Source organism: Sinocyclocheilus anshuiensis, unplaced genomic scaffold (genome assembly GCF_001515605.1).
Source record: "Sinocyclocheilus anshuiensis isolate Anshui unplaced genomic scaffold, SAMN03320099.WGS_v1.1 scaffold1885, whole genome shotgun sequence".
Taxonomy (NCBI): domain Eukaryota; kingdom Metazoa; phylum Chordata; class Actinopteri; order Cypriniformes; family Cyprinidae; genus Sinocyclocheilus; species Sinocyclocheilus anshuiensis.
This window is the reverse complement of record NW_015542322.1, coordinates 188,507-214,224: the sequence shown is the minus strand read 5'-3', so window position 1 is coordinate 214,224 and position 25,718 is coordinate 188,507. Positions and strand designations below refer to the sequence as shown.

Sequence of the window (25,718 nt, the reverse complement as noted above, 5' to 3'; positions counted from 1 at the left end):
GCCAGCTAGCGCTGTGACGTCGGCTGACCCTAGTTACCTGTGGTTGGCCTGGCCGTGCGTCACTCAGAAAACAACAGGCCAATCAGAAGAGAGGCTCATGAATATTAATTAGACAGGCCAAAATCGATCTGTTCTCAGCAGAGCTCCTGAGAGAGGAGCTGTAAAAATATATTGAGATGGTTTTTGGTACTTATACCACAAATATATATTCTTAAGGACATCAAAACCTAAAATAAAACTCCAGAAAGGTGTACAATATGTGACCTTTAAAAGATACCTTTTCACACAAGTATCACATGTACTGTTCATATGTAGAATGTTTTTCATTGAGTTCCAAAAGTTCCAAAATTATACTTAAACATTTGTGCCATTCCTAACATGATGACTATATATTGAAATCAATTATTGAGTTGAATCACCCAAGAGCTACAAATACAAACTGCTATTTGTATGAATTCCTGAAAAGTGTTGAAAATCACTCAACTTAAGTCCAATTCCAGTCTGCTGTCATATAAAGCAGCTGCTTGTGTAGGCTGTAGGCAGCGAGGCAGCTCATTAGATTTTGGAAAAGAGCTAGAAAGAGAGATGTAAATAAGATTTGTTTCGTCCTTCACTGTTTATCATCACAGACGGTGACTCCCTCAGAAGAACTGGTGGGCCACCACACCGGCATCATGGGAGATCCATGAGTGGGCAGCACTGACTTGCCTCCAGCATGATAATATGGGCTCACAGTCCAAAAATGAGTCACTTCACTCATATCACACCTCTCTCTGCTCACACACTCATTCTCCTCTTCATAACCCCTTTACGCTATATAGTCACTTTCTCTCTTCTTTCTATTGTTCTCAAGCATACATATTCTCATTCCAACTTTCTAGAACAATCTAACAGAGATGCGCCTGGAAGCTTATTTCAAGAGGTCATTTCATACTTTTTTCCCCTTTTTAGTGTTTCAGTTCACACAATTTCAGTCACATAATGAAAAGGGTTTTCCATGACCATTCTTCATGACCAAAGGCATTTTTTTCTGTTGTAGATTATCAGTGGCAGCTACAATAAGTTAAAAAAAACCTTCAGATCAAATAATTCAACTCTATCCTGTGTGTGTGTCTTAAAAAAAATAGTTTTTACAAATATGCATAAATAGGATGCATTAGGCCAGGGGTGCCCAAACTCGGTCCTGGAGGGCCGGTGTCCTGCAGAGATTAGCTCCAACCCCAATTAAACACACCTGAACCAGCTAATCAAGCACTTATAGGCATACTAGAAACTTACCAGCAGGTGTGTTGAGGCAAGTTGGAGCTAAACTCTGCAGGACACCGGCCCTCTAGGACCGAGTTTGGGCACCCCTGCATTAGGCAAACTAGCAGGTCAAATTTGGTTCAAGTGTAGCGGCTTGTTATGAGGCTCATTCTGAGAGCAGCTGCCCTCTGTGTGTGTTTAAGCTAAATGTGAAGTGTTTAATTTTTGTGATGTTAACATACTTTTTACTATCTCAGCTTAATATGCAGTGATAACTATAAGTAAGCTATGTTTAGGCTGATTCACCCAAGTGTATATTGATCTAATATTGACACAGCAATGTAGGATCGGTTTGATGTCACACATTGTTGCATTACAGAATGTGCTGGAACACAATGCATAATGCAATGCAAGTAACGTATTCTCACGTTGCAGCTTTCTATGACCAAGAACCTCATGTGTACACGTATACAGGAGGAGACTGTCTGATCGCTACATAAAGAAACGTTATCTGAGAATGCATAAAGGATGCACTGAATTTTCTGTCCATGATTCCTGGTTTGGTAAAGATTCATGACTAATGGAATCACAATAGAGCTGCATGATTAATCAAAATAAAACTGAAACTGCGATATGGCTTAGTGCAGTTATCCTCTCTGTGGTTTCCCATCAATATAAAAGTTGGATGGTTTAATGAGTGAAAATGAAGAAATTAAGACAGCCACGGATATCAATATTGCAATATCCAGTTACAATCAATCAGGGTGCGAATTACGGGGTGGGGTGGGGGGAGGCTTGATCCCCCCTGATGGACGTCAAAACTAGAAGGGGGGGGTCAGATAGAAAGACGGCTAGCCTACGCGTAATATGGAGATTTACTTGTAAACATTAATACGCATAATATGGAGATTTACTTGTAAATATTAATATGCATTTCTATAGCCCTGGTTGGTTTTAAAATATAATTTTGGCAGCCCCTAAAATGGGTCGCATTGACAGTACCTGAGCGGTTGAAGAATATGCTATAGCCTACAGCGCTCATTCAAAGACGTGCATTTATTGCTTGGACGGAGCAAGAACACCTAAAATGCATGTGTATATTCAGTCGAGTGATAAAGTTTACCCTCTTCAAATTAATGCTGTTGAACTGAATTTATGAAAAAAAATAACCATTAACAGCAATACAGCGGTTCTGTCAGTCAGATGCGCGTGAAAGCTGCATGTGTTACTATAACAAACACTGCGTGTTTTCGTTCAGGATCATCATTGGCTGGTACTAGAAATACAAAAATAGGTTACATAACAGTTTTTACGTAAAAATGAAGACAAGGTAAAGGTGTGAATAATTATATTTTAGACACATTGTCAGTAATTTCACTAATGAAAATAAAGCCCTAGGAGAACTGACGTGCGTCTTTGATCAACACACAGCGGTGTTTCATTAATGAATCCACGTTTTTAAACGAATCGAGTGAATCAATGATTCAGTGAACCATTCATAAAGGCAGTCACTTGCTTCGTTTCTGAATGAATCAGCTGTTTGAACGAATCGATTGAATGAATGATTGAATGACTCACTGACTTAAGACAGGTATTTGCCACCACCTGCTGGTGCTTTTAGTTGTATATAGTATATAGTATCTTTTTTAATATAATTTAATATTTCACTATTTATTTGTATTTTTGTATGTTGAATTAAAATATTTCTATCTAAAGCTACTTATTTTTCAGCTACTTTTCTGTAATGTCTATTCAGTGTTTTTTACTAAATGAACACAATGATTGTGATGATTCATTGTAATGATTCGCACCCTGGTTACAATGTAAAATCAAATTATATTATTTTTCTTTCTTCTAGATGTTTTGGGGGAAATATTACAAAAGCAATAATTCTTATTTTGTTTTTATTTAGTCATTTTTATTTAGTAATAATAATCATAATTTTATTTAATTAATTAAATTTTATTTTGTTTTACTTTATTTTAAAACCATATTACAAATTACAAAATTCTGGCCAAATTGTGCAATCCTACAAACTAGCACAGCAAACCTGAAAAAAAAAACAAAATAGTATCACATTTTTAATTTAAATTTTTATTTAAAAAAAAAAATACAATTAGATTTTTTCCCACAAATCTCTCAGCCCTAAATCATAGTACACAATACACATATATTTTGACTAAGAAAAAGTATTTTTGTTTGTGTACAGGAAATCAGCTCTTCTAAGGTATACTTCATTAAGAAACATAAAAATTTCACACATTAAAATTGTACAGCACAAACATACAAACATTAAATCTCTAAACCTCTTTAAAACTCCTTCATTAGCCACACATGAATTTGGAGGTGGTGATAAAACACTACTCATTCAGAGAAAGACTCTCACACCAGCACTTTTACAGTAAAAAGCTTTGGGTGGCACATATAATGGGCCTCTCAATTGCACCTTCCTCCTGTGGAAGAAAAAAATACAGATGTGTTCCAAGAATCGGTCACTTTGACTTTAGCCTTTCAGATGGACTCCTCTCCCCTTTCTTATTCAATATTGTTTTTTTAACTAATGATAAAACACAATAGTAGTTTTAATATGTGAAGCTATTTGTTAAGATAATGATCAGCCAAGAGTGAAATGTCTAATGAAATACAGTCCTTCTATTGTAATTATTATGGTCACAAGCTATAGTCTAACTTATTCATTATGGCTGTCTGCTTCACTGTATAATCTTATATCTGTATAATACTGCCATATGGATATTACTCTGACACTCCTCTCTGAGCAGTTAACAGAATGTTTCATGGAAAACATACACTTTTTGTAAAGCGGCTTTAAAACAATACGTATTATGAATTCTAAAAGTGCTACATAAAATCGAATTGAACTGAATATGTCAGTCTGTGATGAACTGAAGAGCAGCTTGACACACATATTTGTCTTTTTGATTCTCAAATGTCATTATGGGAACAGCCCTTAATATACTCAAAGTAAATGACTTCCCTTTTGGAGAAATGAAAGAGCATGCAAAAGAATGCATTGAATTTTCTGTCCATTTTTTAAGAAAAAAAGTTATTTGGTAATGACAAATGACTTGCTAAAATGGAATCACATCATGCATATATTTTACAAAGAAAAAGAAGTCACGGTTTCTGTATGACAGACTCTTAATTGTGGTTCCTTACCCAAATTAATCAAATACATTCTTTCAAATGTATAACAAAGAAACTAGGGCATAGCTTTAGTGAATGTATCTATATTTAGCACAGTTCAATATGCAATATATAAGAAGTTACCATTGAGTAATTTACATTTTATGTACAATATTGTAAATATTGCTCTACCAAGAAAAAACAGCTTGGTAAAGCAAATAACAAATAATGTATTCGATCAGCACAAAGTAACAATATTTTGTTCCTATGAATCAGTGTTTTTGAATGATTTGGTTGAGTGAATGATTCATTGGCTCACTTAAACACTTACTTGCATAACTATGTAATCTGCAGAAAGAGTCACTGAAAAATCCAAACCACTAATACACAGACTGACAGTCTGTCTGGATCACGCAAACACAGACAAGCGGACTGATACAAACAGTGAAAAATCCCAGTGCTCAAATCACTCTTGGAACACTACTGCAGTTACATTATAGTTTTAGTGTAAATAGTAAAATAAATACCTTACCAGTGATGATCAGTTGATATTATTCTGATGAGCGTGACATAAAACCAGGAAAAGTGTCTTTGTAGTGTCCAAAATTTGCTATGTTGTGTGTATGTGTCTGTTTATGGGTGGAGGGAATGGGTTGGGTACTAACACAAGCCAGACAGTGTGATGAACTCCCCCAGGGGTGAAGAATGACCAGGTCAAATAGTGCACAGCACAAGTTAAGAAAATATTCTCCGAACAGAATAGCGTAAGAATAGAAATCTATTATCTGTCATTACATCTCTAATTATAGCTAATGTATTGTTCATTCACTGCATCATTACTGGGGTACATTTAACAATATAAGAACACATATAATATAGTGCACTGATTTATGGTCAGTTTCCATCTATCAAATCCAAAAAATAGTGATATTGATGGGGAAGGCCCAAGTTACATTACTAAATATGTAAACACAAAAACTACTTCATACATTCTATAACTGTAATCTTTTGTTTGCATTTTTATTTCTGGGGCTTCAACTACAGGACAATCAAGATACATTTTGTAGGCCAGACTCAAACCTGCAGCCCAAAACAGCTCTCGAGTGCCACCAGCACATGCACAACCCACTATGCCCAACCTGATCTCACGGCAATTCGTACATACTTGACAAGGTGGCTAATTCGTATGAGTGAGGTCATACAAATTCGCACGAATTAGCCATCTTGTCAAAAATGTACAAATTTTGTGAGAAATCGTATGTATTTTACGAGGTGGCAAATTCGTAGGAATTCATACGAAGGACCACACTTAACCCCGCCCCTATACTTAACAGTCACAGAAATCGTACAAAATCATACGAGTGAAGTCGTATGAATTCATATGAATTAGCCACCTTGTAAAATACGTACAAATTGGCTGTGAGATAGCGTTGACTATGTCATGTCTCAGCCAATAGGAAAGAAAAACACAGATGTAAAATCATTTCAACAAAGATCTGAACAATTTCTCAATCTAAACACAAACATTTTCAATATGAACATTTATCAGAACTTTCCAAATGATTCAAAACGACCAACAGATATGAACTATACTATCTAGAAGTTATTTTACAGCTATATATTCTTAAATACTGTTCACATCAGTGATAACTGTAACTATAAATATAATTCTGTGAGAATAGATAAGTCTACACCATAACTGATAATACTGACATATTGACATATAGAAACAATATTGTTTGAATCACTTTTACAACATTTTCAGCTGATGTATTGTAAAAACATTGAGCCAATCAGAATCCATCTGACAAGCATTTAAAGTGACAACATTATATCATACAATAAACATGTTATCATCCATTGGTGTGGACACTAATAGTTATCTTTATAGTTATTGTTGTTGGTGTGCCTGGGGGTTTACTTTATGGCACCAATAGCCTCATTTGTATCTATTGTAGGAGAAACATCTGAGACAAAGTTAATACTTGCAGGAAACACAAGTGAGAACTCCATTAAGCATCTTGAGCAATGAACCACCAACCATTATCTATCCAAACAGGCATTTGTGTTTTCAAATCCTGCATCCTTTGAGGGTTATGGGTTAGGATTTCCATTAGGGGATTTTGTCATTGAATTCTGACAGATGGCAAGAAGAAAACTGAGAAAATCCATCCAACATAAAAAGCCACAGATCTACACCCGTCACTGATTGTTTCTCTTATGATGTAAAAAACAAAATTAACCCAGAATAGGATCTTCACCAGTCCCACCCTTTCATCTGTCTCTCTCTCTCACCTAGTGATTGTCTCAGCAGCTCTAACACTTAATTCAAACCTCACTGATAAGCAACAAACACGCATAAACCCGCAGAGAGCGCTAAAACCAACAAATAAACAGAAGCATGCAAGACTCAGCACACAAAGAACAGTGCAGGTGAAATCCACAGTGAAACCTGATCATATTACTATAGATATACAGTATATATAGAGAGGACATGACTGAAGGTCAGTTGGCAACAGGTGGACATGTCACGATCATCATATGGTGATACTATTATTAGTGTTCCAACAGTAATTATATCAAAACCATTCATTCTAACAGCCCAGCAACATTCTATCAACAAAACAAATGATTTGTCTCACATTGCATGACCATGACGGCAGCTCCGTTTCTCATCCAACACTTCTATGATCCAGGGACACTGTTTATCACCATGGCAACAACACTAGATTGATATAACACACAGCTGCACGTGATTTTACTCAGATCTCAAATGGTTCCAGCATTATGGGTGCATCACTTAAGGGCTCATGAAATGGAAATAAAAATGTTGTGTGCTTCATTCCTCAACAGTAACTCCCCAGGTTAAAATATGATTTTTTATGATTTGAAATCGTGACGATTTTCCTCTACACACCCTTTAACATTCATATGTACTGTAAATCAAGGAGGTGTGCTCTTAAAAACTCATCTCTATCGTTCAATCACAAGACTGATACTGCTGTGAGGGAATGTCTAGAAAGACTGTCAGGAGTTGTTCTGTCCCTGAATGTAGACAAACTGCACCTCTAAAAACTGTGCATACTTATTTGAAAGATCAAATTGTTGGATACACATGGCTGAAGTTTATTTTGGAATGTTTTCTTAATTATGTGCAACATGCTGCTTTGCATTTTCGCCTTTATTACAATAGGACAGATCACAACTGACAGGAAGTGAAGTGGGAGAGAGGTAGGGGCGGGATCAGGAAAGGTCCTTAAGTCAGGATTCAAACTTGGGATGCCCGTAGCGCAAAGGCACTGTATGACAGCACTCTGCCCTGTATGCAGGCTCCCGGCGAGTGTGTTTGACAGAGAATGACAATTTTTACAAATATTTGAAGCGTTCAGATGCAAAAGCCTCTAAGTGCCGTTTGAAATTTCTTCTAAAATGTGCATTTTTCTCAGGCTCCTATGTTTATGTTCAGTTATTTCACTTTAATGGCAATGAAAATAATCTATTCATTGCTATTAAAGTGAAATTACTGAACCTACACATAGGAGCCTGATAAAGATGCTCATTTTAGAAGAAAATTTCAAACGGCACTTAAGAGGCTTTTGCATCTGAAATCTTCATTTGAACTTTTTGGTGAAAAAAACTATATAAGCTAGCCTCCAGACTAACCTTCATAATATAAAGATCTGAACATGCATTTCATGACCCCTTTAAACAGTCTGAAAAAGTCCCAGATTTCACTGTAAAAATGACTCTTTAAAGTTGTAAGTAAAGCAAAGATTATTGGAGTAAATACTATTTCAGTCATTCTACTTCAAAATGTCACATTTAATTCAATGTGTTACTTGCTGTGAAATTCACTAGCAATTTCTGAATGAAAATTGTTTCAAAGGAAATCCTACACCATTATTTTTTTTCAGCACATGCACATAATGACAGACCCACCTGCTGGAGGAGCCGGGCAAACAGTGGGACACAAGAACGCCTGGAAGCTGGACGCACAGAGTTCGCTCACCGTCCCCATATCTCAACTGTCCCCGTTTCACTTTGAATATGAAAGTGCGATTGTGAGAAGTAAGTCCCTGTGAGCGACGAGAGAGAAAACACAAGCTACTTCCCCTTTTGTGCGAAAGCAGAACTTGTTGAAATGTTGATACTTAATGTAACACGTGTCTTTATCATGAATTTTGCTGTCCGACAGATTCCAAAGCAAAGACCTCCACAACGCTGCTCTCTGCTCCACTGTGCGCTCGTCTCGCAATCTCACTCACTGACTTCTCTCCTTGTATTGTCTCTCCTCCTTCTCTCTCTCTCTTCGTACTCACTGCCACTTTACCATCCAGGGCTTTCTGTGTCTATAACACTGAAGTCTCTGCTGTGGCGCTGAAATGCTTTGGTGGAGAATAATTTACATAGACATAAGCACAAGCTCATCCGCACCTCCCAGAACACCTCCCCACTCACTCCCACAAGCACAGAGTGCAGTTTAGTCAGAGCTCAACCATCTCGGGCATCTGAGCCACGCGTGGTTTTGAAGGGCATGTATATGTTTACTCATGGAGAATCACGAGATCACCCACCCCATCTATAAATGTACGCCTGCAGACACGTGTGCATTGTGCTAGGTTGAGACCCTCTGAAACCCACATGCTCCCAGATTGGTGCTTTTGCATCAGTGCATTTTGCATTTGTGTGGTTGTTTCTACGGTAATTGCTTGTTCATAGAGGCATTTTAAATACTTATATTACAAGAAATATCTTTCATGATGAAAATCGCAACACAATATCATGGCAATTTGTAAAAATGTTCTGGCAAATAGTGTCTAATCTGTACAATCTATTTGGATGCTTTTATACAATCTACTTACGCCCCAGTGACAGTTATGTTGAGGGACAGGGTTATGGGTGGACCTTCATTCTCAAAAATAAAGGTTCTTTATAATCGATGGTTGCATGAAGAACCTTTAAAGGTTCTTTATAGTGGAAAAAGCTGTGTGAAAAAATGGTTCTTTTTAAAAGGTTCTTTCACTGAAAGGTTCTTTTGGGAACCCAAAATGGTTCATCTATGGAATCACTGTGAAAACTCCCATTTGGAACCATTACAAACTCCCATTTGAACTTATACAAATCACCACTTTATGCAATTTATATTTTCATGTGAGTTTTGGTTGAAAATCACTATATTCTGTAGATAAATGTTGACCGTACATATTCATGCTGAACTTGCAAGCCCGACAAAAATGTGGTTGCATGTGCGATGTTTCTAAAAAAGCATGTGTGACTTGTGTGTGCAATACTGTTGAATTGTAAGACTGCTGATATCGCCGACTTGTTTCTGGTCATGTGTCATGAAACGGGAACAGAACACTACCCTCAAATAACAATCTCAGCTTGTCAAAAAAAGAAATGTTTAACTTTTTAAAGACTGGAGACTAGCTTGATTGTATGAATTTTACAAGTCATTTACGAAGGATCTTTAAGTTAATCGCTAATTTAAAGGGACAGGTCCCCCCAAAAAAAAATTCTTTCATATCATATTGTTTTTTTCTCAATATGAGAAATTTGAGAAACAACACAAAATAATGACAGAATTTTCTCTTTAGGTTGCTTGTATTTAACAACGGTTTGCTCTTCAAAGCAAATGTATTACAATTATAAGATTTGACAATGTTTTGCAGCCATTAGACCATCTGGGAACATCCCCAAACTGTGGTCTCAGAGGGGAGCCATTTGGGAGATCCTGCTGGAAAGTCCACCCAGTACTTTCCAACGTACTTTCCTCATTTTATCTTCTTTCCCTCTTCTGTGGGTTGACACCCTTCCTCTCCTTCCATTCACACCCATGTATTTAAATCACACAATTCCTGTCAAACTTATCCAAAATATAAAATAATCAATTTACTACATTAATTTAGAATTTTACATTCCCTATTTTTACAATTTTCTAAGATGCATTCCTGAAGGTGTCAGATAAAATGTGACCCCGGACCTCAAAACCAGTCATAAGCAGCACAGGTATATTTGTAGCAATAGCCAAAAACACTTTGTATGGGTCAAAATTATCGATTTTTCTTTTATGCCAAAAATCATTAGGATATTAAGTAAAGATCATGTTCCATGAAGATATTTTGTAAATTTCCTACCATAAATATATCAAAACCTAATTTTTGATTAGTAATATCCATTGCTAAGAACTTAATTTGGACAACTTTAAAGGCGATTTTCTCAATATTTTGATTTTTTTGCACCCTCAGTTGTATCTCGGCCAAATATTGTCCTATACATCCCATACATCAATGGAAAGCTTATTTATTCAGCTTTCAGATGATCTGAATTTCAAAAATGACCCTTATGATTGGTTTTGTGGTCCAGGGCCACAAATGTCATGAGTTCAGTTCTCAGCTGTTTACTAGTGGTTCCTGACACCTTCCAATAATGAAGCATGATCAAAAACTTTCATCATGCTCAAAATATAGACAACAAATAAAAATGAAATGACTAATTTGACATTTAGCTGAAGCTATTATTCACAGTGATTCTCAGCACACGTATTACAGAGAGTCCCTTTAGAACAACCTGGGCTTACAATGGAGATCTTTCATAAACCTACAACTGTTTGGTCTTTAACCAACAGGATCTTTAACCAACAGGTTACACCACTATTAAGGAAATGAGCAGATTTTTGTTGTCCTATTGTAGTCTCCTTTCATCTAAAAATACTTTTACAAAATGTAATTGAAAAAGACATTTAAAAGAAAGTATTATACGCAAATTATAATACACACACACACACACACATACATATATATATATATATATATATATAATATATAATACATAATTACATATATAAATTACAGTAAAAACAGTAATATTGTGAAATATTATTTCAATTCAAAATAACAATTTGATCTGTATTTGAATATTTTAAAATTTAATTTATTCCTTTGATGCCAAAGCTGATAGATTTTTTTTTCATGTTTCTTTGATTAATAGACAATTCAAATAAGCAACACTTATCTGAAATAGAAATCTTTTGTAGCAATGTAAAAGTCACTTGTTGAATAATCCTGGTTGAATAAAAGTATTAATTAAAAAAGCATACCTGAGCATATCAAGATAATTTTATCGTCACAACTTCACCAACAAACATTAATGTTCACAGTCTTGAGCTTTTGCATTGACTCAGGACTACAGAGAAATAAAAAGCCTTTTCCTTTCTCTCTTTTCAGTCTTTTCTAAATGAACGTTTGAGACTGGGAGGGCACCCCGCAGCTAGAGGAAAAAAGAACAGGGGAAAATGACATGCGAGTTGTATTTGAAAGGTTAGTCAGCAGGACTTTTAAAAACACAGCTTTTCCCTGGTGAGTTGAGTGCCCAAACATCAGGACCAAGACATTTCACAACACTTCTGTTCCAAAGCCCTTTTACAAGACATATATGACTGTCAAAATCTGCAGCTGTGCTAAACAATAAAAGATCCTTTGCACTGGCACCCTCAAAATTAACCCTGAAGACCCTGTGTTTATTCAGCACACCAAAATCAGTACAAATCAATCAATTTAAGCATCAGAAAAAACACCAACATAAACTATCAATGTTTTTACCTTAACCTCGTGTAGTTCTGAAAAATGCCATGACGGCAGATGAACAGTACTGTAGGTGCGGACTCGGGACTTTGCCACGAATTCTGTGTCTGCACAGCTGAAGAGCTAGAGGCCCAATAAATGCCAGCCCGGCGTCAGCAGAGTCCACTAAGCGTTGATGTCGCTCATTCGGCCCCTCTGTTTCAAAGGCCCACAGAACTGCGAAACTGAAAGAATGGATTCTGAACCATAATGGTCAGAAGCTTGGGTTTCCCATCAAATATTTATTCCAATAACTTTTCTGCTTCATCATTCTGAAACTAACACTTTTTTGGCCATATGTTCTAGTCATATGTGGCCCAAATACGTCCAGTTGTTCTGTTAATTAACTGAGAATACAGATGCACAAGAATTGAAAATGAGAATGAGGATAAATCAAGACAAAAGTGCAAAAGAAAAAGAGTTTCTGCTAAAGAAATCACATACGCACTCATATATTTAAATATTGTTTTTTAAAAGATAGATAGGTATTATATAAGTATATATATAAGTATATATAAGTATATACAGTGGGTACGGAAAGTATTCAGACCTATATATATATATATATATATATATGTGTGTGTGTGTGTGTGTGTGTGTGTGTGTATATATAAAACATTATATGGGACAGTTTGACCGTTTCAATATGCGACAACAACCTGATACTTGGTACTAATCACTTATGACAAACTTATATTCTGGTGCTTTGCTTTGTAAAAAAAGTAAATTGGTAGTCATTTTGTGATATCCTTTAAATACAAGTTTTACACTGTCTACACCGCACACAAGCAACAAAACAAGAAGACAATTATAATCAGCAAGGCTGTCTACACGGCATTATAATGGACACGCTGGCTTGCAGTTTAGACAGATTTGTTCATTATAATAGCTGGCTTTCTGTTGTCTGGTGTCGTGATGCTCAGTTGAAGTGCAGAAATGGAAACGCAAATAAATTGCCCCACAAATCCAGACTGTTGTGATGAGCCAGACTTTGAGTATCCCTGTATTATGGTCATTTCTGTTCCCCAGTGGATACATTGTACATTAGGGGACAGGTGAAATTACCAATAATATTTAGCAGGTAAAACAATACAATGTAAGCACAGACAATAAAAATATGGTTCAAAGGAAGATAAGTGTAGAAGAGCTATTCGGCAGTAATGAAAGGCCATTTCCAAGCCAACCAGCATCATATGCCAGCAGTAAAAGCTTTCATTTAACATCTGTGGGTTTGTTTTCCCTATAGGGATGAACCAGCTCACAGAATTAATAAGCACATACACAACCTCGTGTGACTCTTAAAGAAGCATTACCCAAAATATGAACATCTGTAATCACTGTAATCAATCTGAAATAATTTACTCGCCCTCATGTTGTACCAAACCTGTATTACTTTCGTTTTTCCGAAAACCACAAAACGTTTTATCTTGTGATTCAATTGAATCTTGACATTTTGATGAATGTGACTGATTCGGTTTTTGATTCGGAAACCTCCAGTCTTTGATCTTTGAACAATTGTAATTGCATAGAAAAATTATCAGTGCATTGCTTATAATTCCTTAATATATCTTCTGTAGAACAAAGAAAGTCTTCCAGGTTTGAAATGACATTAAGGTGAATAAATAATGACATAATCTTTATTTATGGATGAACTAAACTCCTTTAAATGTACTGACAAATTACATTTACAAACAGAAATCTATACTTGAGGCTCAATAATGAAAGCATAACCTTCAGAAAGGAGAAGTACAGTATAAGCAACAATATTAAAATTGGTTATCTTTAAGGGATGATCTATTTCAGTAGTTCATTATGGCAGATCATATCTAACCCATTTCAATAATAGGACAAATGGGAAGTGGTCATGGCTGCTGGTTGCTGCTGACCTAACACTCGTATCTCTGAGTCCCAGTCATCCTGTGCAGGGAGACTGCCATTTTATCTCAGTTGATCTTAAAACAGATCAGTCTTTTGAAGATTTCTCCTTCTCTGGAGCTTAAGATTAATGAGTGAGTGCTAGAGAGACTTTAGAAGGGGAAAAACAGCACTATATTTTAGATAAATCAAAGGGTGCATGGAGAAGGAAGGGTGCATGATGGAAAAGGAAACATGAGCATAATTCAAAGTAAAAAATGTAACCAAAACACTGCAATATAACCTAACTTCTGTATTTATCCACTGATACTGCAGGCACTTTTATGTCCCAGGGGGCTGATTTTTATTAAGACAGCCCTTGTTCCAGACCCAAAGATTCAATCATAATGTGCAAAAATCTATGAAAATGTACACTACTGTTCATAGGTTTGGGGTCATTCTTTTCTTCTCAATAAAAAAATTCTGATCAAAAGTGACAGTAAAGACATTTTTATTTTAAATAAATGCTGTTCTTTTGAACTTTCTATTCATCAACGAATCATATATATCATGGTTTCAACAAAAACAAAAATATTAAGCAGCACAAATGTTTTCAACATTGATAATAAAAATAAATGTTTCTTGAGCACCAATTCAGCATATTAGAATTATTTCTGAAGGATCATGTGACACTGAAGACTGGAGTAATGATGCTGAAAATTCAGCTTTGCCATCACAGAGATAAATTACATTTTACAATATATTAAAATAGAAAGCAGTTATTTTAAATTGTAATAACATTTAACAATATTATGTGTTTTTGCTGTATTTTTGATCAAATATATGCAGCTTTGATGAGCATCAGAAACATTAAATATTACAATATCTTACCAATGACAAACTTTTGAACAGTAGTGTATAAAATATAACTGCATTCTAAAACTATGAATAAAATAAAGAAATACACACGTATAGGCTAATTTTTTTTCTGCTGAACAAAAAAAGGAGATATTTTGTCCAATGTTTTTTGGGCCCCAACTTTCTTTAATATAAATTTTTTTTTTATTATTATTTTTCAAAGAAAAATGTCTTTAGTGTTCCAGACAGAAAAAGTCAGTCATACAGGTTTGAAACAACATAAAGGTGAGTATATGATGACAGAATTTTTATTTTAGGGTGAACAACCCCTTTAAACGCTGGGGAAGCATGTCATCCGAGGACACATGCAGCATCGTTCAACATCTGTTTACTTCTCACATCCTCAGTGAAACAGCAACCTCATCTATTCTCTCGGCAGGAAATGATAACAGATAGAGAATACACAAAAAGAACAGATGACAATGACATTCCTAAACCTATTGTGTAAAATATACATTGTCTCTTATTCCACAAAATGCATGCAGATTTTTTATATATCATGACACAAAAACCATGAGGTTTGATGGACCTTGTTTTGGTGACGACTGAGATTCAATCTCAAACCTACACAACGGGAGGTGGGTAAGCCGACAGGCAGGGCCTGTAGTTTAATGGCTAGAATCCCAGATGATACTCAGTGAACAGCCTACATACCAGAAGTCCAAGCTCTGCAGCCTCGGTCTCTCTAGGAGAGCTGTGAGCTCACAGCGCTGTAACACTTGAGCATGAGAAGTCCTTAGGAGATAAAAGCACACTCAGTGACCAACAAACCCCAAGCATCATGAGCGGTCACTATGCCAACCACAAATAAACTCAGAGCATATACGTAAGCACTACATCCTATTGGATTTCTAAGCAACTCTCTTTTAATCCTAACATGCACACTTTTAGAAAAAAAGGTACAAAACTGTCACTGGGGCAATACCCTTTCAAACAAATATGTGCACTTTAGGTACTAAAATGTATTTTTAAGTACTAATATGTACATTTAAGAATACTATTATGTACCATTTAGCTGTAAATAAGGTACAAAGAAGCTAAGATTTACCTTTCAGCTTTTGTACTTAGGATAACACTCCAGTGACATTCATGCATCAATCCACCAATGTATTAGAATGATATTAAACTTAGTATTATTTAACAGTCTTGGACAATGTAGACAACAGACTTGGCTACTTTTATGCTTTTCTATAATAAATCATTATTGTTGATTTATTAAATTATTATTTTATTAAATAATTTAATAAATTATTAAATTATTCATACATATACATATATATATATATATATATATATATATATATACACACACACACACCCATTCATACACACAGTGTAATATCTGCCAAGTCCTCATTCATCACAATTACATTTTGAATGAATTATACAGAATAAAGAAAATCAAATTCTTTCAAAGTTTCAGAGTTTGATTCTATTTATTTTATGCATTTTATTCTTAAATTGTTTATGCATTTTTGGGGGGAGGGGTGTTGGGGGTCATACATTTTTTATTTTATATTATTTAACTTTATTACTATTTTTATTTATTGTTATTTATTTTTGGACCACATGGCCCCATGGATATACATCATCTTATGACATGCTTGAATTTTGTGATTATTTCTTGTCCACATCACATTTCAAAATTTTGGAGCTGGATATTTTGTGGAAATATATGCCATCTGTTGGCCATTTTTTGTAAATGCACAATTTGTGATGCCAAACCTATCCACCATTCTACATGTAAAGTAAGAAAAATGTACTACATCAGTTGGTTTAGTATTCTTTTTCCTTTTCTTTTCTTTTCTGGTAAATGATAAAACATATAATTATACTGACAAGGATGTCTAAGCAGGGAACAAATTTAAAGTGAATCTGTTTGTTAATGTAAGCCTGCTCAAGTGGTGGTCAGGAAAGTAGGACACTGGTAGTTTTAACTTTAGACGAAGCTTAAAATGGATCTTAATATGCCGGTCATCACTGTAAACAGTGTTCTTGATTTGCAGCTCACAAGTAAACCCCAAAATGCATAGACAGCAGAAAGTTTGGCAGGGAGAGTACATCAAAAACAAACCTGCCTTCATACTCTTGCTATATCTAACTGGAGCAACAGACTGCTTGGGTGGAGTTAACATCATTGAGTGGCGGCTGAAGGAGGTAAGTTGAGGACAGACTCAGAGGTTTCCTGTGCAGCTTTGCTCTTTCCTAGATGTGACACATTGCCACGTCTGCAGCTGTAACCATTGTAATGAGAGACAGATATCCCAGTCCCACATACCTGTCTGTCCACATACACAGGGCTAGATAAAATTATCATTTTAGAAGCTGACCTTGCATTTAGTGTTTCTTCACTGACAGGGAGATGTAAAACTAAGTTACTAACTGATGCACAATTGAAAATTCTACCGCTATAAATCTGTGCAGTATAAAACCTCCTCCTCTGATGTTAGGATCCTCTTGCATTAACATGCAGTCAGTCTAAATCACACTCCAGACATTCCTTTACATTTAAAAATATTAATATTATTCAGTAGTGTTGTTAGTAATCAAATATCAGGATTAATAAACTGAAGACAGGGACATAAGAGAAGAAAATTAAGTTGGAAAGATCAACAAAGGTTGAGTTTCAAAACATGCTTTTACGAAAAATGCTAGAAATTTTAAGGTCATTTCTAAAGGTCAAGGGTTTATCATGGCTTCGTTTTCAATGCGCCAAGGCTGCAGAATAGTCTAGCACTGTTTGTTTGGTCCTGCACCAATATCAGCATGTGCAAAACCCATTTGTTTTCTGTGGCCACTAGTGTTATGCATTCTCTATTTGTTATGTTTAATATTTTGTTTCCAAGTTGGTCTGTGTTTATCTCATCTTAAAGTGATAGTTCACCCAAAAGTGAACATTTTGTCATCATTTACTCACACTCATGTCAGAAACCTGTGCAATTTTCTTATGCGTATCAAAAATATATACTGAATGTCAATGAATATCAATGGGCTCTAATGTTCTGTACAATCCCTTTAATATACACCTTTTTTATTTATTTATGTTTTTAAGTATTTGTAGAATGTAATGTTGCTTTTGGTCGCTATGCTAGGCATAATAGATTTGTAGCCAGTAAGATTTACACAAACCTACTGAAATGAAAAGAAATTAAATCACTTTCTTCTAATATCCCTTTTTGTGTTCCACAGAAAAAAGAAAGTGCATATTTGTTTTTGTTTTTTTAGATAATCTATCTTATTTCTAAACATACAGCTAGAAATGTGTTAAATAGTTCAGTTAAAACAGAGTTTGTTTACTACCCATTGACAAAGCTGTCAGTAGTAAACCTCTGCCAATTCAGAAATATTTATCATCTAATCATGTTAATCTCAGATGGTTAAATACTGACCAATTTATCAGCCTGGCTGATATATATCGGTCTATCACTATATTATGGTCTGTCTGACTGGTTTGAATACTGAAATTTGAGTGACACTCATAATTATTCACACAGCGACCACCATAATGACCACAAAACACACTCCAATCAAAAGAGGTACAAAGACATAAAGCTCATAGTGGTGCTGTCTAATGGAATAACGAACAGTCATTTCTAATATGACTCAAGTTGTTATCAAAATGACACAAAGTACAACCTTAAGAGTGTGAATTTAAGGTGGGTGTAGTGCATTAAGGTTCTACTGCTCATGAAATCATTTCATTGTCTTCAAGAGTTTAAACTTTATGAAATCTGTTTGGCATAGCCTAATCGTCAAGAGCCTAAATGTTCACTGCTCTTAAACAGGTGTCACTTTACCCAGTTTATGTTTCGCTCTTGTACAAAAACAGACATTTAACCACTCTCCGCAAACTGTGGTGTGTCTGTTGTTTTCACACAGGATATCCTGTAACATCATTTCTGCTACTCTGACATTCTACAAAAAAGCAATGAAAAGGGGAAAAATGTTGCAGTGAGCACCACATAGAAATAAAGTACTTTGAAGGATTTTGAGTCTAAAAAAAAGGTACACCTCAAAACTAATTCAAACCAAATCATTTTGGATATATAAATACAGCATCTAAGTGAATGAGATCAGTTATGTTTGTCCATACTTAACAACATAAAACATTTCAGAATTTATGATGTCCAAGACTAAATATGACTTCTAAAACACACACACACACACACACACACACACAAATCTCTTACTAACTTTAGCTTTCAAAAAAAGACGTGTGTAAGCAAACCAAATGTTTGAGTCAGTAAAAACTTGTCAATGTCAACATGGAGCCCTACTAACAAACTTGGGTAGCCTAAACATTGTTGTATTGTCACTGCCATCATGCAAGTGTTTGAAGTGTACTTGTTATTCAGTATCGAGCTGTACGTTTGACCTCATTTAGACTAAAACAACATTATATTAAGTTGACCTAATTCACAATTCTATGAATCTGCCAGTTTTTCACTATAATGCACTTTGACACGCCAGTGTCAGTCTGAAAACGCTTTATAAGACAAAACTTACCATAATAGTCCTCCATTCTGCAGCGGTGTTTCACACAGCTCTAGTCTTCCTCCACTACACAGTACACACTTAACATCACTTGTCTCTCTCTCTGTCTGTCTGTCTGTCTGTCTCTGTCTGTGTGTGTGTGTGTGTGTGTGTGTGGTGGGGGGGGGTTCCTCTTCCAGGTTACATCTGTTCCACTCACGGTGAACTGTACACATACATAGACCGTGTCTGAAAACCTACTGAGCCGCGTACATATAGGCTACACTACAGCATTTCTGGGCATCGTGAGCTCGCAGAAGTGCCCTAAAAGTCTTCCTATTTAGGACGCTCACTAGGTTTTTAGACACATCCAGTCTCTTTAGCGCTATGAGCAAATATTGGTCTACCTAATATTAGTGCCATTAAAATGTTACCGTTTTTAGTAAGATTTTGCATATATATATTTTTTTATTTTATAGGCAGTTTTTGATCGTTTGATTTTCTAGTCAGTCCTTTCCTGTCTTTTTCCCGCCATGTTTTATTCTGTCCAGCAGGAGTCTCCCCAACCTCTTGAGAGATTGAAGAGAGGACTTTTAAATGACACAAAAGGTTAAATATAACTCATTAGTGCACTTTCACCAAAAATAAAATAAAAGGATGCATTTGGAACTTGAATGCTAAAAATGCTGTTGTCACCCACCAGAAGCCATAAATACAATAAGATTTTTTGCTGTCATTTACAAACGTGAAATTATGTTGGTGTAGTTTTAAAACGTGTAATTTCTCCTACGCATTATTTTGTTAAGCATATAATTTTACTTCCTAGATGGTATTTACCTGTTGCCCATTAAATATTGTCTACTTTTAGGATGCTACATCTAAATACAGGATTGAGTCTTAATATAAATTAAAGAGTGGGTCCACATTATAAGTGGATAAATGTTCTGCTCTTCTGCTTTCATTCTCATCCAGTATGTCTGCACCCTCACTCTCTATTCACTACTGGAAATTGTTTAAATGATTGACAGCAGCAGTAATTGTTATTCCAAACTCTGCAAACGCACAGACCCAGACAATAATCTTGCTACGTTCCTAAAGGAAAACTTCTGTTGGAAAATGCAACTCTGTGATGGGAAAAGCCAGGCTGTAAACTGTAAATCATTATGTACATATTCCATATAGATTTGCAGATTAGTTCACTGTTGCCACTGTTTACAAATTGGCCATTACAAGAAAGTTTAGTTGCATTGTATAGCTCTGTCGGTGCATATTTTTTAAGGGGAAAAAAACACAAAAACGCTCTTTCTGGGCACCACATACACATTTTTTACATAGTTTCCTGGTTAAGTATTACCACAGACACTAAATTGCTTTTGTCTGTGCTGCACACCATCAAACACACAACAGCAGACCAAGTCGCAAAGTTTCTTTCCTTCACAAAGGCACACCATCAATACCGAGCTTTTTGCTAGAACTCAATCAGAACTAGTACAGCATATTTGACTAGCATATTTGTGCTAGTGCTATATCAGCATATTTGTCTTGTGATTGGGCCTTAACATCTAAGATAAAACAAGAGACAGTGCTCTTTTTAACTATAGTTTTTCTTAAGAAAGGCAAAAAAAATGAAATAAAAAGAAGGTACTGTGACATTTGAATCCATGAATCCACGGGGGCTGCTCAGCCACCCAAAGAGGTGATGTCACCATAATGATGGAGTCATTGCCAACAAACTTGCCATGAGATTTTCCAACCATTGCATTAATTTATTTATTTTACTTCTCTCTCAGAGCAGCACATTGTGGATTTTTGCTTTTCCCCTCTAGTCAGAGTGGAAACAATGAGAATGTGCCAGCTGCAGACACAGCCTCATGGCAGACGAAGGAGCAAAGAGAGCCTTTTACTGCTGTTCTGAGTGGGAAGAGAAACAATAAAGAGACTTCAGTAGGTTTATGACTACAAGAGCTAATTCCTTATAGATGTGATAGCAGCTAAAGTTCCCGATTCAGCGTCTCTGGTGTGCTTTTGTGTATTAATATGAGAAGGAAATTAGGTTTTTTATTGTGGGATTGTGGTTCAATAAGGGTAAAAATAAAAGTAAAAAATAAAAGTGGCCCATCCAGTATGGAGCGAATTTTGTGCCTATATTCATCAAACAAATCCAGCGTTTTGCAAATAAACGCAATCTGCTTTGCAAAGAAAAACTCGACTTTCAAACAAACGCAAAGTAATTTGCAAATACAAAACTCTATTTGAGAGAAAATGCAGAGGTATGGACAAATATATGTATTGTGTGTTACAAATGTGAGCCTTTTTATGAGGAAACTTGGCTTGATTTTCTCACAAATGCGTGCAGGCAAATTTTCTCACAAATGCGTGCAGGCAAATTTTCTCACAAATGCGTGCAGGCAGAATTTCTCACAAATCCATTCTCCGTACCTCTTATAGTCGGTTGGATCGCGGGATATAGAATATATACATATGTTGATACAATTGTTCAACATTCAAAACAATGCAGGGGTATAACAATATATCGTGTCACAATAATATATAATTTGTTATTAATAATTAATGACCTCTTGGGTATTAGTATATCTAATATAAAATTAAATGTGACCCTGGACCACAAAATCAGTCATAAGGGTCCATGAATAAATAAGCTTTCCATTGATGTATGGTTTGGTAGTATAGGACAATATTTGGCTGAGATATAACTATTTGAAAATCTGGAATCTCAAAAAAATCAAAATATTGAGAAAATCGCCTTTAAAGTTGTCCAAATGAAGTCCTTAGCAATGCATGTTACTAACGATAATATATTTTTGATATATTTATGGTAGGGAATTTACAAAATATATTCATGGAACATGATCTTTACTTAATAAAATTAAGTTTTAATATATTTACAGTAGGAAATGTACAAAATATCTTCATGGAACATAATCTTTACGTAATATCCTAATGATTTTTGGCATAAAATAATTTTTGGCTATTGCTACAAATTTACCCGTGCTACTTATGACTGGTTTTGTGGTCCAAGGTCACAAATTGTCTAAGCTTTCTTTTTTGATACACAATATTGTAGCTATCCATAATACTTTTGCATTTTAGTATTACAATATATGGTGACACGATATATTGTTATACCCCTGCATTGTTTGGAATTTTGAAATTGTATCAACATATGTATATATTCTATATCCCGCGATCCAACAGAGTATAAGAGGTACAGAGAATGGACATTTGCATTTTAGAAATACAACATATTGTGACGCAATATATTGTTATTATACCCCTGCATTGTTTTGAATGTTGAACAATTGTATCAACATATGTATGTATATTCTATATACCGCGATCCAACAGAGGATAAGAGGTACGGAGAATGGATCAGTTTTTATAGGGAAATACTGCCTTAGTTAAATGTTTAGCCATGTCACTACTGATTTTTGAACTAATCAATCATGTTAACAACTTTACAGCACTTATTGTGAATTTCACTGACATTGTAGTAGTGTCACTTTGTGAAAACATCTAAATGGTTAATTATAGATATAGTAAGACAGAAACTCACCTGTTCCCCACTCATGTTGGTCTGCTGTATTCCCTGAAAAGGTAAACAGGTATTTCGAGTCTCGGGAAACTAGCGTAAATTGACCGACAGCGCCATCTGCTGTTTTTGAAAAGGAAGTTGCTAAATTGCATTTGTGAGAAAATCTGCCTGCACGCATTTGTGAAAAAATCTGCCTGCACACATATGTGAGAAAATCAAGCCAAGTTTCCTCATAAAAAGGCAAATGAGTCTCACAGTTGTAACACACAATACATATATTTGTCCATACCTCTGCATTTTCTCTCAAATAGAGTTTTGTTTTTTTCAAATCACTTTGCGTTTTTTTGAAAGTCGAGTTTTTCTTTGCAAAGCAGATTGTGTTTATCTGCAAAATGCTGGATTTGTTTGATGTATATAGGCACAAAATTCGCTCCATAATCCAGCTCTATATTCCAAGTCTACTGAATTTATACAATAGTTTTTAGTAAGAAATAGACTGCAGTTTAAATCACTAAATGAATGAATCATTTACACAGGTTTTGTGAACCGAATCAACGATTTGTTGAAAAGGTTTGAATGTCAAGATTGTTTTAGAGAATAAAGAATTTTCAGGAATTTCTTTCTAACACAAAACTATCACGTAGCTTTAGAAGGCTTGGAAAAGAACCTCTTCATTTTTGAGTGACCAACCACCTTAATGTTTCGGTTGCTGTGATGTCAGTTTGTAGCCTACACTATGTGATCGGTACAGTAGGCTACATTAGCATAATAACACGATGCATAAACACAAGCACGTGTCTTTAATATGTAAAAAATAATATATTAAAAAATAAAAAATAAAAAGCAGCTTATTTTATGCTATAACATCATTTAGGATAGGTTTTATTTAATACTTGAATGTGTGTGTTTGTATAAAACTCCTGACAGAAAGAGTGAAAGAAATCTTTCGAAGACCTTCATGAAGCGCCCACCTCTGGTTGAATCTGGTTTAAAGGGAGGAGTCCACGCGCAGTATTAAGGCATGAACCTGGTCTCTCCATGAGAACACACCCATAGAAGGCAGTGGAAAAGAAAGAAGCCTGGAAAGACCATTAAAGATAGAGCAGCAGTGCACTTCCTTCGTTACCAACAAGCCCGTTCGTCTCTGAGGAATTTAACAGCAGTAGTCATACTAATACTCAGCGTGTGGGCATCTCGAACGGCGGTGGGCATTGTACTTTTCGGCTGTGTGAGGGGCTGGATCATTGTTGACATTTCAGAAGATCGTCTACCTCAGTTGTTCCCCCGTTCATCCTCAACAGGCGTTCTGCAATGCTGATGTTGGTAAGTGCGTGTCAACAATCTCAACGATGCTACGTCACAATGCAAAATTGTTACTATAGCGAGTTTATTACAGATGCATTTACACCACAAAGGCTGCACGTATTTTGTCTAATGCTGCACAAATGTAAAGTAATTTTTATTAGAGAAACCTGAAACTACACATATATCCTCTGTCATGACAACAACAAAGTTCAAGGCTGCTCTGATGCTGCTTTGTAGATGAAATGCAGCATCACAACCACTGGGGCTGAGGTGGATGTTTTATTACTCCTTTACAAACAAAAATGCCATATAAAAGCAGTGCTACAACATGCAAACTTTGACCCTCCTTACTATTAGAGGCTGCTCTAATGCTGCTTTACTTCTGTGAATGAAATGCAGCATCAGAGCAGCCTTAAAATTTGTAGTATATTATTATTTTGAATTGTATTACATATCTATTTTTTTATTATTTATATTATTACTTTTGTACGTAATTATGTTATTTATATTCTTTGTAATTAATTACTCAGCTCTTTATTTATATTATTCATAAATTCATAATGTCCTAACATTTATTCTGCAACTGTAATTCCTGTGTAAATGCATTTATGCTGTCTGAGTAACTGAACAGCACTGAATCAGTCAGTGACAGTCCAGATCTGTGAGGTTCTGGGTTGTGAAAATTTAAAACTTTTATTACCCTTTTATTGGTTGTACCTTAATGTGTTGTTTATCTCGCCAGTGTTTTTTCTACTTATGCATCTGTGCTATTGTTTTAGTGCCCAGTGTGGATAACAGCAGATAAAGTGTCCTGTCTGTTGGTCTGTTATCTTCAGCACACATACAGTTCTCCTGCTTGAGCTGAATGACGTTTTGAGGCCTGTTTATATCTATTTATATCTGGCTTCTCTATTTCATTCCTCAGAAACAACTCATTATGTCTGGTTTCCACCTTCATATTTCTCTCAGATGGAGAGAGCTGAGGCATAAAAAATTGCAAGAATGTTTTGCATCCCACTGGGGCTTTCCCTTCCAGTTCATGGTTAATTCAAGCAGCGTTCAGAGATGATTAGTATAGGTGTGCCCACCGCTGGAACAGAACCCAAGCCCTGTCTTGAGCTGCTAATAGAAGATAAGACAAATACACACAGGCCAGTGGCCTCTTAAAGTGCTTTAGAGGGCTTATAGTTTGATTAGAACCCCGCAGCTCCGGCAGAAACCATCGGAGAGCATCCGACATCTGGCCGACAGCTCTAGATGTGCCAGAGAGGAAAAAGCAATGAAAGTCAAGGACCTTTCAGAAATATGCATGGCATTCTTCAAACAGTGAGAAAAGCTTACTCTTTGGCTGGACCGCCAGCCCTTGCCTCAGCTCACTGGCTTTGAACCAGTCTTCTTGGATCAAGGGAGAAGGTTTTTTCCACCTATTTGTGAAAAGTTAACTTTAGTGGCTGTTCCGAGAGGTTTGCGTCTTTCCTGACTTGCAGTGGAAATGAACAAGCTGTTAGCCGGAAATTAATTTAGTGTTCGTATTTCATGACAGAACCGGGATCTCTACATATTAGTAAAGTAACCACCCAAAATGCGGTCATTTGCCCTTTGCG

The 25,718-nt window shown here is 35.8% G+C and overlaps 2 protein-coding genes across 5 annotated transcripts in view; one reads left to right on the top strand and one right to left on the bottom strand.

Annotated features, from left to right (window-relative positions):
* The window catches only part of cyth1b (cytohesin 1b), a 72,627-nt gene extending 53,168 nt beyond the window's left edge, over positions 1 to 19,459 (bottom strand). Inside the window, exon 1 of one of the 4 annotated variants that reach the window (XM_016489331.1) lies at positions 19,290 to 19,459. In XM_016489331.1, coding sequence (XP_016344817.1) covers positions 19,290 to 19,305 — 16 coding nt within the window. In that variant the 5' untranslated portion in view covers positions 19,306 to 19,459. Of the gene's footprint in view, positions 1 to 7,031; positions 7,089 to 8,328; positions 8,828 to 19,289 lie in introns of those variants that run through there. The other 3 variants (XM_016489328.1, XM_016489326.1, XM_016489329.1) reach the window with 3 other exon arrangements.
* A 1,458-nt stretch (positions 19,460 to 20,917) lies between these two features.
* Positions 20,918 to 25,718, top strand: part of LOC107690949 (metalloproteinase inhibitor 2-like) — a 33,206-nt gene continuing 28,405 nt past the window's right edge. Inside the window, exons 1-3 of the mRNA XM_016489390.1 lie at positions 20,918 to 20,952; positions 21,083 to 21,200; positions 24,069 to 24,132. Coding sequence (XP_016344876.1) covers positions 20,918 to 20,952; positions 21,083 to 21,200; positions 24,069 to 24,132 — 217 coding nt within the window. The remainder of the gene's footprint in view (positions 20,953 to 21,082; positions 21,201 to 24,068; positions 24,133 to 25,718) is intronic.